Raw genomic sequence first — 14,075 nt, 5'->3', positions numbered from 1 at the left:
TATCTCACTTCTGTCACTATTAATGAGTTGCAAATTAATGTGACAACAAAAGGAAAATCTATTTAGTGGCAGAATTGTGGTTCATACCTGGCTCAAGAGAGCAACCATTTACTGTCATTTCAGTCTGCTGGAGCAAAATGTGCACATGGTGTAGAAAAGGTTTGTTTCTGGGCTAGCAAACCAGAAATAACCAATACACTGACTTCACCCCCAAGCCCTGTACGAAGCATCGCCAGCCCCATTTTAGCAACTGAGGGAACAGAAGAGTAAATGTGAGTGTGAGATGATGGAGAAGAGAGGTTTATATTTGAAGTCTGAACCTGTAACTTTGGTTATATTAAGGATCAGAAACAACAGAAACATTCCTAAAATAGCCGTTAGTTAAATCAAGGGTAAAAGGGAGCATTGCTGGTAATGATTCATCACACGCTTAACTTGCAGGGAGAGGCCATCTCTTGACTCTGCAATCAAAGTGAGCCCATGCAAAGCATGCTAAAGCATGAAATGCAGAACTGCAGGAAAGAAGACTGTGTGGGGACCTAGTTGCATTATTTGCAAGGACTTTCACCTACTTCAGATCTGTTAAGAGATTTTTTTTTCCCACTTGATGATGCTACAGGCTCACAGAGTGTAACCTGTTGGATTCAAGCCACTTTCTTTCCCCTGCCTGTCCTCCTAGCAGGGATGCAACAGCAAATAAGAAAATCGAGAAATGACCAAATATATGCCTTTGTAATTGCAGCATTCAACTCATGTCTTCTATAGTGATGCCAAGCCCTCTCCTACCAATGCTGGACCCATACTGGGTCCACTTCACTGGAAGTGAAAATACGATGCTCTGCAAACAATTTTGAATTGATGTGATACTATTTTTCAGCTAACTTGCATCTGTACAAATTTAAAGTAGCGATGTGTGCTTTTTTCCCTGTATGCACTGAAATAATGACGCTGAATGCTTAGTAGCAGTCCCGCAGTGCTGGGGAAAGGCAGCTGCCTGCATTTACCACTCCCTGACACCTTGTTTGTATTAGTGCACAGGCCATGAGCCTCAGTTGCCATGTTTAGCACAAAAATGAAGGGCGTCAGCTTCAAACTCTTTGATTCCTGTGGTGAGCTTGGCCCCTGGGAGCGGTTTAAGGGCAATTTCCTTTCTGCTGCTGTGATCCCACAAACTAGGAGCTGGTACAGCTTCCAAAGGGCATCTGGGCTCTCCCTTTAGCAAATTTACCCCTAGAGTGCACAAACTTCAAGTACAAACAAGGACCAGACATTTCCCTTACCTGCCACGCTACCAGTGTCCTTGGCGCAAGTTTCCAGCTAGGCCACCAGAGCAAAAGGGGGAGATAACAGCAAAGCAGAAGAAACCAGAATAGCATGTGGAGGGAGAAATAACCCAAACGGGAAACTTCCAGGGCTGCTCTCACTGTGCAGAATCCAGCCCTGGTGGGTAAGGCAAAGGAGGGGTTCAGGATCTTGCAGTCCTTAGCAGTACTGCTTATCTATCTCAAGCGAAACCTCCCAGCACTGCCCTCACTGTGACTTCTCTCCCCTGCCCTCTAGCCAGCCCAGAGCAGGGTATTTCCGGGTATTTCCCTGCCAGTATCAAGTAAACATTTAACAGTGGAAACTCCCTTGAGTGAGGCTCACCTGCCCGCTCCAGCCAGCAATGGGTCTTTCCCTGCTGCACCAGTGATTCCCAGGTACCTCCATGGGGCTGCACATCCCCTCAGCCAGCCAAAGCCAAGTAATTCAAGGAAGCCCCTTGGCAACAACACGGCACTTCTACTCTACAGAAGGCAGCATGTAGGGGCTGCAGTTTTACCACCTCCAGAGGCTGCATTTCTATTTCCTTATTTTTAATGAACCTGGAGCAATGCCAATGGCAAAGCAAGTATCTTTGGCCCACAGAGGATGTAAGTGGTTTAGAGAAAAACAGCTTGAGTCCAGAGGCTGAAATGATGAGGTGGCCAAGTCCCTGGCTCTGCCACAGAGCAGGATGCAGCCAGAGCTGCCCTAGTTCCCAGTGCTGGAAATGTGGCCAGCACTTTGCCTTCTGCCAGGGGATGACTGCCCTGCCTACACTTGCTGTCACCAAGATAGCTCCCTGGTCACGCTGCCATCTCTCCTCTCCCCATGGGAACTATCTCCTGGATTTGTCAACTGCAAAACTACCTGTGCATTCTCTCCCAAAACACTCAGAACAGGGTCAGCCAAGCTAGCTTCCTACAATGAGCAACACAGAACATAGCCCTGCTCTGTCTCTTAGTCCGCCATGCTCTCTCAAGCACCCTCACAAGATTAGACCCAAGTCACATCCTAAAAGATAAAACGGTTGTGTTATGTCAAGGGACAGCACTGCAGTCAGGTGTTCCCCGCCAAGGCCCTATTTATAGAGAGCAGACGGGCCCTGGGGCAGGCACACACTTGCATTACAACAGCATTAGCTTGTTACTGTATTTGAGCACGGATGCGAGTGCCAGCATGGAGGAGGCCCAACTGTACTCGGAGCGCCTGTGGAGAGAGAGTGGAAAGCTGACTAAGTGGAGACGTTGGGGGAGCACGTGCTTGAGATCATTTGAGGAGGAGCTGGCCCAAAAGAGGAAGCTACGTTATTCGGCCGCAGGGCATGGAGATAAGACGTGAGGTATCTGCTACGCACTTGTGAAGAGGTACAAAGCTGAGCTATGCTTGGCTCCAACCAGCCAGGCAGCATGCAGTGATCAGGTAAAAGTGCCTGTACAACAACGTTCCCCCTTACCTTAATTTTTCTGATTCACCTCCCATTTCCAGGAAGACCAGAGAATAAAAGCACTCCGCATGGGAGAACAAGGATGGCCATGGGCACTCAGTTATAGACCACCAGCTGAAAAGGAACTCCAGGAGGTGTGTGTAAGCTGGACAGCAGAGAGCACCACCTTCATCCAGAGTTTTTTGTTCTCTGGGGCACCTTCAGGAATGAAGTGTCCTTCTCCCTTAGCTCCCGTAATGAGCCGATCAGACCCTTAAGAAAGGGCCTGCCCAAGCCTGGGGAGTCCAGTCTCTTAAGAGTCAGAGTTCAGAGAGAAATTCTCTTCCGTGAAGAATTCTCCCGTTAGATATACCCAAAGTGTGCTCGTAGCCCTAAGGCTTTGTATTAAAACTAAAGCATTCACCCTCATACTATTTCCCTTCCTCCGCAGGCATTGCTGAAAAGAAAATTCAGTCAATTCAACTTAAAAAGATGACAAAGGAGGAAAAATAATTGAACCTATTCACAATTCTTTAACTGAAAGGTAATGCAAAAAGTATTGTGAATACTGCTTTTAAACCTCTGTCCCATAAAAGGCTCCCAATGTTTTCTTGTAACCTTGAATTTAGAAGGGCAATGTAGATTCTACATCAGATTTCATAAAATGCTCTCCAGCACCTGTGCCAGCTCTACTCTGCTTCAGGAAATGCAAGCAGAGCCTCCTTTTATAAACATTAACAAGTCAGAGCTCATTTCACAATCATGCACAGAATTAATGAAAGTCACTTTAGCATCTTCATTTCTCAACAGTTTTATTGCCTTTAAGAAAATTTTTGTAAAATATAAATACAAAGGCAGGAGATTTACTTACAAAGTTAAAACACAGATCTCAAACATAAACACACAATTCAGAAAATTTAGTTTATGTACAGTTTCAAGCAACTTCAACATATGTTAGTTTTTCAATATTTTACAAGGTACAGAAAAAATAGTTCAAAGTCTTCTTTAAATAAAGAGCATAAAATGTTTAAACATATATAAACAATCCGGTTTGATGTGTGAAAACTAAATTTCACAGCTTTTAAATTAGGATATAAAAGTTCTTACAATTAGTTGATGCGTATGGATATGGTTTAATTTATATTACAAACTATTGAATTATATTCAATAGTGCTTACCTGGCCAAAGCAGGTAATTCTGTAAACAAAAAAACAAAAATAATATCACGAAGTGCCTTACCAAATTCTATCTCCCAAACAAGCCACACGACTTTGATCACATCACCTATAAAAAGTATGTTCTGTGTAATCAGTGCTTTGTATGAAACAAAGTCAATGTGTGGGTGTGTTCTTTTAAAAAAAAAATGTGTTCCAAGTAATAACAAACTTATCCCAAAGCCCGTGTGCATTTAAAGAAACATTATATAACAATTTTGTAAAAACTGATTGAAGTTAAAAAAAAATTCTTCCAAAATCCATCCAACTGGAATTCAGATCTCTTATATAAAGGAAAGATATTTTCATATTTAATAGTGTCCTTTCTTTACAGAAACAATTGCATTTGAGCACATATACATAAAGAAGTAACTGTATATAGTACTGTACATTAAACGGCCTGATGGTTCACCAAAGGATGTCAAAGGGAGGGTCCTCATGTGGATGCAACCAGTGAAGCGAGGAGCCAAGCAAAGTCTTGAGTTCACTTGTAAATTCTACCAAGTCCAACAGTTCTTTGCTTTCGGGGTTGAAAGCTTCGAGGTCCTTAGCACAAGAGAACAGCTGACTTAGAGAAGTCTGTTTGTAAAACTCTGCCTCTGTGATTGTGACAACTTCCAGATTAGGGAAATTGCAACGGAAGATGCGAGATGACATTTTTAGCCTCTTCACCACGTCTGAGAGCAAAAGCCAGTTTCGTGGTCTGTGGAAGCAAAGAAGAGAAGGGCTCAAATAACAGACGCGAAGTTACGGGCTCCTCGACTAGTCCCCACGTCGCAGTGCGACAAACCCCTCCTGCAGCGCTCGCAGGAATAATCCCGCTGCAATCAAGAGCGCTGCCCACGGGGCAGAACACAATGGATTCGGGCACACACGTATTCACTTATCCTACCATTACCAACAGCTATGTGGAAAGAGGAGCAACAGGCATGCAGGGGGGTGATAAGAGGCACTGGTTTTGGTCCCAGGCCTATAAACCCAGGGCACACGAGTGTGCGTGACAGTAGCCGTACTGATGGCTAGTAACACGTCTAAAGGATCGCCTGACTAAGCCTGACGTTGCGTTTAGCAAGCTCAGAGATAGCAAGTAATTATAAGTGGAAATTTCAGCATCTCTGCTTTCAAAGGTGGCCGCATTAAAATAAGTCAACAGAGGATTTTTTTTCAGAATAAAAATACCTTTTCTTCCATTCAATCTTTGGACTTGTCCACTTCAGAAGACTTAAGTTATCTCCATCACCCAAACAATAAAAACACGCCAATATCTGCGCTTTTGCATGACTAATATCTTAAATTATTTTGCCCACACCTTTCATCAAAGCTGGTGCAAATAGCAAACAGTAGTTGTTTACTGAACTAATTTATGTGTTGAAAACAACATAGAATAAAAGCTTTCCGGTCTTTGCTTATTTTAAGTATCTCAGTATCTTCTGTAAGATGTTTATTTGTTTGATCCAGTCCAGGCATTAAAACCCATTTTGCTGCAGAGTCTTAAGCAGCAGTAATGGTGCCATTTTATTATCCACAAAACTACGTCCAATGTGTAAAACAGATAAGAACATCAAATAAAATTAAGAACACCTTACAAACATTAGATTCAAATTAACGTGCCAAAAGCATGTTTTTGGGGAGAGTCTTATTATCAAGGTGTCTGTCTGGATAAGGGAAGAATTCTGATTTCTGCGTTCAAACATCATTCCTTCCTCTCTGGAATATGTTGCCCCAAAATAGCACTTTTTATGTTACTGGCATTTTGTAAGGCATATACAATTGCTGGAAGTTAGTTAGCATGAGCACAACAGTTACAATCAAACTTTTTCTGTGCATTTTACACACTTAGAGCTCTAGGAGCATGGGCAAGTCAGCTGCCTTCCCTTTCACTTCCTATTAGGTTATTTCCAAAAAGCCTAGCAGGTATGTATCGGTATCTAATTTACATTAGATAAATATAAATGCATTTCCCACAGATGCAAACAGCTGCCATTCCAAATAGATCGTTTCATCCATTTTTACCCCTAAACTTGTATCTGTTCTTACCCCTGAGAGAGACACACTTGAATGTTGTAACATGGCAAGGGAGGCTCATCTGAAAATTCAAATTCAAACACATCACTAAAGCCGTCATCTTCTTCATCACTTGGGCCAGGAGGATTTGCCAAGATGTCAAATCCAGATTCATCTTTTGGATCTAAATAAAAAAAAGAATAAAGATACCAAGTCAGCATTTAAGACTGCTGCAGGTCTTGCTTTTTCTTCCAATAATGTGATCTGTAAATAAAATCAGTTTACTTCCTTTTTAACTTCCTCTACCATAAAAACAAAACAGCCACCACCCCCACGTGCTGTATGTTTTGAAACTTCTCCATGTATAAAGAAATAAAGGGTAACATTTGCTCACCGCACACAGAGCTGCCATAGAAATCCCAGTACAAACCAGGGTCATCAACACTTCGACCTTGCAGGTCAGTTAAATACTCTGGAGAGGAAAAAACAACAACAAAAACACGCTGATGAGAACAAAAAGCTGGCAAGTTTAGCAGACTGCATGTCACAGGGAGTCTCGCTATGCATACTTCATACCTTCCATCAAAGAAAATCCACAACATATTCCTGATGCACATGCTACAAAGAACCACATGCACCTACTTGTCTTGCAAATATTCCTGGAATTCACTTCTCCCCTGCATCCCTTCTCCCATCAAGTAAAATAATCACTCATCACAAAAAATAATCACCCAAGGTCTAACAGGGACTGACCCAACCTTAAGCTTCAGTAACTCAGAGCAGCACTTTATTTTTTCAAAACACAAGATAGGCCACACTTTCTATCCTGCACAGTTGTTCTGGACACCAAACTCGGGCGAGAAGCAGTAGCCCCAAAGCAAATGATAGAAAAGCTTTTTCCACACAGATATGTTCAGAAGCTGTAAGTGTTTTCTACAGGCTTAATTTGAGAGATTTGCCAGTGGAGTTGATGGAAAGATACTGGGATTCAAGATACTGAGAAGTTCAAGATACTGAGAAATCCACGACGCTGAACTTTACTGGAGTCCTGATATATGCACATGTTTTGCAGACTGTAACACTTTAAATGGGTACGTGGATGAGTATATAAACTCAATGACTATTATAAACATTTTTGGAGGTAAAATTATTAGGGAGTTCCAGCATCTTTACCCAAAATGAATGGAAAAAGCTAAGAACATATTAGAATATGGGTATGTGTAAAGACAAGAACATTTAATATAGTTTCATAGCACTTCAGGCATAAAATGAGGCTGAACTTGCAAAAAGACAAGTACTACATGGATAAAAAGCAAGACCACAGGAGAACATGATTATCCTTAACAAACAGTTACGAGATTTGGCAAGTTTCTTATTTTCATTTCAAGCAGAAAATGGAAGGCGCTGAAACAGCCCACTGACCTCCAACCCATCAAATCTGACAGCAGCAAAATCCTATGCCTAATTAAAAGTTTTGATTAGAAAGAGTTAACACCCATAGCTGCACTTCCCTTCTCGAATCACTGGGGTCTCGCACACAGAGACAAAGCTACTCAAGGATGCTCTAATGCTTGTTTGCACAGCAGAAACAACCCAAAGTCAGGTCATTCGGACTTTGGGGGCCAGGAAACATCAGCAGACGAGTCCTGGCAAACACACCTGTGAGAAACGTCTCCATGAGCTCACTATGGGTCATCTTCACAATGGTTCTCCCAGAGTATGTAGCAAGCGTTGGATCAGCACCGTAGGATAGCAATAAGCGGACAATTTCTAAATGGTCGTTTTCTACTGCATCATGGATTGGTCTAGGGAAAAAAAAGAAAAAAAATCACGATGCTACATTTCGGCACAATAATATTATGCAAATATGTCTGAGAAGTAACTTTTGACTTCAGATCAAAGTTATTTATAGCAAATAACACTATTAATACAGCTGTCAATCCTTTCATTGTCATTTTTACTTGCGCATCGTTCCCTCCCCTCTTGTCTTTTCACAGACAGGCTGCTTGGGGCAGGTATTTGTGTTACATCGATTCACTGCTTTACATATTTCTAGGGCCAGTACAATAATTACACCACTGTAACAGAAGGCGGGAGTTTGTGTTAAGCCTCAAAAATGTATTTTGCTTCAAGTCACTCCACCGTTCCAAATCTCTGCCAATTCTACATGTTGAGGAGTGAAGGCTCATTCAGCCAGCCTCTGGGCAGACACGTAAACCAGTTACCCAAAGCTTCTAAATTATGTACACAGAAGTTACGAAAATTTGCTAGGGATTATACCACCACACTACATCCTCTTTAAATAGTGCAGATATTTGCAGCACAATTTAACCATTCCACTCAGAGAATATCAGAACGTGTTATTTTAAGTTTAGTCCACACAGAAGTCCATACAGATTTTATGCTAGCAAACATCAACAGTATATACAAGTTTAGCCATACACTCTGTGAGCCTACAGAAGGATAAGTCATTAATACGCACACTTGCAATTCCAAGGTTAGAATTCCTTATAATTAATTATAAATTTCATTAACTTTGTCCTTAAAATTGATTATATATAACTGGAAGTTGTCTGAAAGTAGAGCGTATTATTCTTCAGACTAACGAAGATGTGTTCAAATCCCATCTTTTCCTTAGAAGGCAAGGAGCTGGTGACTGAACACTCGAAGGGGAGTCAAATTCAACAGGCAGGGATTATGGCAATTCAACTCAATTCTACAGTTCCTCTTCCTTTAATCTGCCAAGCATAAACACTGCTGCCCCCCAACATGACTTTCAAGTCTCCTCAAATAGACGTATTGGGACACAAGAAAAATAAGGAAAGACAGAAAAATAATGAAAATAAGAAAAGAAAATAAGGAAAAGTAAAGAAATACGGAAAGTAAACTGGCAGCATACTCAGTGTACCCATTGACTCAGCAGCCTGATCTGCCAAACAACACTTAGCTAATGACTAGGGATGAAATTCCCTCCAGCATGAAATGCCATGTCCCACCAATGATCCTTCCACTCCACGCAGCAACCTCCCCCCTAACTGACAGCAGCTCTAGTCTGGATTGGCATCCAAGTGAGCTCAGGACAGAGCACGAGTAAAGCAAAGCAAAGCAAGATCAGGGTATAGCAGTTGCTAGAAGAGAGAAGTTCAACACTGTTCTCCTCTTTATGGCACAGCTTTGCTCTTGAGGGACTCATGATCCAGCTTAAAAAGAAGCATTTTCCAGGTGCATTTATTCCAAGTACTTTCCAGTAGGCTGCAATTTAGGTCAATTAACGTTTGTCACATGTGAAGCACTCACTCCCATCCTGCTGGAAAGCTGTACGCAGTTTTGCTTCTAACGCACGCAAACTAAATATTGACACGAGGACACGCACTTGGGGAGCCTGAGGCTTGTTCCCTACCCTGCACTGCCTCCCTCCTGCATGTGCCAGGTTACCAACACAGTGGACAAGCAGGTGATCCTAGAGCTGCTGACTCCCAATTCGTGCCGGCTTCCAGACCTCCTGGGCCCCGACAGCCGAGAGCACAACATGAGGACGCCTGTAAAGCCCATCTTGGCATTTCTTGGAAAACCAGTATCAAATTTTAAGAGCAGAAAGGTCCATGAGGATCACTTGCAAAGGGTCAGAATACCCCTTATCGATTTCTTAGGGAAACGTGTAAGGTAACACAAACTATCTGAGGCACTCAAGAAAGCTTAACGTGCTGCAGAGACAGTGCTATGTTTGCTTGCACCGAGAACACGGTATTACCCCAGTCCTCTTGCCAGTCTTACCCTCCAGTGTCTACCTGCTCTCGCAGCTCTCCAGCACAGGGGGCTGTCTCAGCATTACGTGTCTGGGTGTGCAGCACCTAGCACACCAGGATCTGGCCTATGCTAACCAACCCTGACCAATACGATAAAATAAGTAACAAATAGGGGTGCTGACAACGGAAGCTGAAGAAGTATCAGGTATTTCTGGCTGTCAGCAAGCATCCAAGGCCTGAGCTGTCAGGTCACGGCACTTTGTGCATTTGTAGCAGGAAAGGTCATTCTTGCTGAAAACACTGGTGTCCCCCACTGGGCACGAAACATTGCTTGCTGAAAGTCTGGCAACGCGCACAGGGAACAGCCGAGAGTTAAGGGCGTCTCCAGATGCTGAGGATGCCCCCCCACACACACACACACACACTCTCACTTTCTTGGAGTCTTTTAATTTTGACTTGTTTTCTATTTTATTTCAGAATGAGGATTTTCTGGTTTCGTTTTCTTAAGGGGAAGGATTGTGGGTTTATTGGTTTGTGGGTTTTGTTTTTTTTTAACTGACTTACCTAAACAGTTTTTGAAGCAGTAATGAATTCAAGATGACCCCTTAATTTATTAAAAACAGCATCTACATCAGCACCCAGCCTTTAAAGCGATACAACAGCACCCAGCCAACTTTCTTAAACAGAACCAGGGCCTTGCCGAGGAAGGAAAGTGGCAGCCCGCCGGCTGTAACACTGGGGCAGGACGGCTCACCCCGAGCGCAAGAGCACGCACGGATGGAGCAGAGGCCGGGGACTTCCCGCCGCGCGGCAGCCCCCGGGGCGATGCCTGCCCCGGCCGCGACGCTGCTGGAGCGGCTGCCCTTCGGCCTCGGCTTTCTCGCGCACGAGAGCCCCCTGGGCACTCTCCCAGCCGGCACGAAAGGCAACTTAATAATAATAATTAAAAAAAAGGATAATGGGAAGGAAAGGCACAGCAAAACCACAAGGAAGGAGGAAGAGTGATAAATAGAAGGAAGGAAAGAAAACAGGGGGAAAAAAATAATAAAGAGGCAGATAAGACAAGGGGAAAAAAAGGGAGTAACAAAACACTGACAGGCTCCTTCCCTCCATTTTACTGGCTAGCACGGCTTTCCAGCAAGTCCGTGAGCAGGACCAGCTAGAAGTGCAGCCAGGTGCCAACGCTCCTCCTGCCAGGGCAGGTGGAGGAGGGAATCCCCTAGATCGTGGCAGAGCTTAACCCTCCTTCCCGCAGGGCACAGAAGTGGCTATGGGAGCTGTCTACTTTTTCGGATGGTAAGAAGGTAAAAGAAGGTAAGAAGGAATCCTCCCCTTGGCTTCTCTGCCCCCGTAATCCCCCATCCACCCTCGAGCATCCTGGAAAGAAACAGTCTCTGTGCCCGAGGGTACAGCTAAAGGCAGCACAACTTGTTTTCAAAACACTTTGAAAGGTCCCAGAAGGATCTGGGCGCGTTCGAGGGCTGTAATATCCTACAGGAGATACACATCTCAATCCTCTCTTGTATACCGTCAAATTCTTACTACTATTTTTACCACTACTAGAATTAGGAAAAATTTCCCTATGGGTTTATCGTTTCGCCACCAAAATTACAAACCATCTAGACCGGTCAGGGTTTTTGCTCTCAGCCTTTAGGGCATCATCAAAATTTTCCTTGCTGCAAGGAGAGGCTTCACGATGCATCGAGCAATGTGGTGTCTCGGCGCTGCGTTTTTATTTCCACCTCCTGTGTTACGCAAGGCTGCCCCGCAGATCAGGCCAGGCACGAGCTGCATGAGGGCAGCCCCCCCACCGGCTGACTCTTCGTTAACGCAATTAGCTGCCAGAGGGTTATCATTCTGCCGGGACCAACCGAAAGGACCCAGGAAGAGAGCCGTTTGGCATGGTACTTTTGTTTCTTTGGGGTTTTTTTGGGGGGCTGGGGGGGAGGGAGGGAGAGAAATAATAATAATAATAATTCAAAAGGAAAAGGCTGATCTCATCAGCCACCAGAGAGAAGGATAAAGCAAAAACGGCTGCGGAGAGCAGATCTCGTGAACGGATCGCAGCGTTGGAGGCGAGGGAGAGACCTCGCCAGCAGGCAGGAGATGCCTGCGTTTTCAGCGTACTCCTTTGTTTTTTAAAGCGGCTTCGTTTCTGCTAGTAGCTAAAACACGGAGAACAGGGTGATACGGCCAAATACGCCTGCGAACACGCTTGCTAACATCGGTCTTTACCCCCCGCCCAGGCCTCCCCTCTGGCGAGCGACTCCGCTTAACCGGGGTTCAGACGGGGAAAAAGCATTCACCTCTTAAGCACGGTCTGCTCTTATTTATAGGTAAGACGATTAAGAGCCCTTGGCGACCGCAGCACCTTCGAGACAAGTCTTAAAGCTCTCGCCCGCTGGAAAATAATCTGTGATGAGCCGGTAATTCGGCAGCGGGGCGCTCGTGCATCCAGAGCCTGCACGCACTGCCCGCAACGGCCTCGCGTCTGGAGAGCCGGCGCCGGCGGGGAAAGCCTGCGACCACTGTGTTTAGCCAGGGCCAGATGTGCGGTGGATAGGGCTGACAGAGGAGTATGGGAAAAGCAGCCGCGCAATACCTCCACCGACAAAATGCATCCGTCTCATTTCCATTTCACTACGATTTGGTGCTTTCGTTTTTTTTTAAATTTATTATTATTATTTTTGCACTCGGCTGAGATTTCTGATAGTACCCATTCGGACGTCGAGATTCTCGCTCATCCCCTGCCTGCCGAACGTAAGCCCAACCAGCGAGCTGGGTAAATAACAGACACCACCAAAGAAAGAGGAGCGAGAGGGGCATCTCCCACTCGGCCGCTGTAAGTAACACCAACCTCAACTTCAGGAAGCTGCCACCAAGCTGAAAGCCAAGACTGCCACGCTAACAAAAATAGCATACGCTGTTACATCACATGCTCTCAAGGATTTACACCGACTGTCTGAATGAAATACTACATCAGTTAGTTATTATTGTCTAGACACGTGAGAACTTCCAACACGACCAAAACGTCTTTAGCTAGTGCACTAGGGACGTGGCGGAGGGGACGATAAGGCATAGTCAGTGTCAATAAAAAAGCAGAGAAGGGACACGAGGCTTTTTTGTTACTAAATGTTTGGATATCTTTCCAAGTGAGTAACAGGCTCAGGAATTCCAATTTAAAAAATGAAGAAGTTGAGGCAAGACTGACACTTATTTCCTTCCTCCTAAAAGCTAAAAGAAGAAAAACTTATTAAGGCTTCAAGAGAGAAATGGGATTTGTCTTATGAATGTCACAATTTATTCCACTGAGATACTGAAATCTGGCCATACCAAAAGGCAGGGGATAATGCTGATGTGTAGTTCCTTATAGAAGCCTCTGCTCTCTATCCTGCTAAATTCTGGGCAACTATACCATCTTTCATCTGTATATTAGATGTGTTTTGGATTCACGCTGGCTGTTGGGCAGCTTTTCAAGAAATTAAGTCTGCCATGAAAAAAACAAAGGGAACCACAAGCTGAGTTCTGACACTACCATCTATGATCAGATTATTATTATGTCTATTTCTAAGATGCATTTTCTCCAAAACAGCTTCTCAGGGTTTACAAGCCACGCTTCTTTCTTGAAATCAACTCCATCTGTGAGCTGAAATCCAGGGTGGACTCTGAACTCATAGGTGTTTAAAATTGTTCAGAAGCTTTTGGGGGGTTATTCTTCTATACAGGTTGTTCTGGCAAGCGAAACAAGAATAACATAGGATTCTTTTTCTGTCAACTCATTGCTATTACATAGGTCACGTATTTAAAGTTTGAGAAGGCAGAAAATGCAGTGCTGTTTCTCATCAGTCTAGATAGTTAAGACTTCTCCCTCTCTTCTTTTTTTTTTTTTTTTTTTTCATTTTAAAGAAACGGATGATGGGGAAGGAATCTGACAATTCAGATCTAGCTTCAATGCTTCTCCAGAAACATTTCCTTTCTGCAGTAATGGGCTGGTAACAACTGACCATCATGAACTTCTAATGGACCATCTTTACCAGACCTCTTGGGACTTTGTTTCCCTGACTCCTCCCTTCTCAAGGTGATAAATAAAGTTTAAAAACAAAAGAGCCAGACTCTTAGTTATGCTAATTTTCCCTCCCTGGCTATTTGGATGGAAATAGTGAATGTGATAAACCATTAAAGATAACAAGCTGCAGGAGCTTCACACAATACAGAGTGACCTGCCCTCAAAATAAATAGATCGAATAAGGTTCTGCATTTACTGAGGAAAAGTTATCCTAAGATCAGTCCTGCAGAGATGGTCAGAGAGGTACTTAAAAATCGGATAAAGACTTTTTTTTAGTTAGCTTATACACAAGAAGCTTAAAAAAAAAAAAAAAAAAA

At 43.7% G+C, this 14,075-nt stretch overlaps 1 protein-coding gene across 5 annotated transcripts in view; it reads right to left on the bottom strand.

Annotated features, from left to right (window-relative positions):
• Positions 1-3,557: 3,557 nt before the first annotated feature.
• The window catches only part of BCOR (BCL6 corepressor), a 58,548-nt gene continuing 48,030 nt past the window's right edge, over positions 3,558-14,075 (bottom strand). For all 5 annotated transcript variants that reach the window (XM_085319455.1, XM_085319457.1, XM_085319459.1 and 2 more), the window contains 4 exons: positions 7,606-7,751; positions 6,341-6,418; positions 5,980-6,130; positions 3,558-4,645 (listed from right to left, as the gene is read on the bottom strand). In XM_085319455.1, coding sequence (XP_085175581.1) covers positions 4,351-4,645; positions 5,980-6,130; positions 6,341-6,418; positions 7,606-7,751 — 670 coding nt within the window. In that variant the 3' untranslated portion in view covers positions 3,558-4,350. The remainder of the gene's footprint in view (positions 4,646-5,979; positions 6,131-6,340; positions 6,419-7,605; positions 7,752-14,075) is intronic.

Source organism: Rhea americana, unplaced genomic scaffold (assembly GCF_003343005.1).
Source record: "Rhea americana isolate MKP2758 unplaced genomic scaffold, rheAme1 scaffold_59, whole genome shotgun sequence".
Lineage (NCBI taxonomy): Eukaryota > Metazoa > Chordata > Aves > Rheiformes > Rheidae > Rhea > Rhea americana.
Note: the sequence above shows the minus strand (reverse complement) of the source record. Positions and strands in the feature narration are given on the sequence as shown.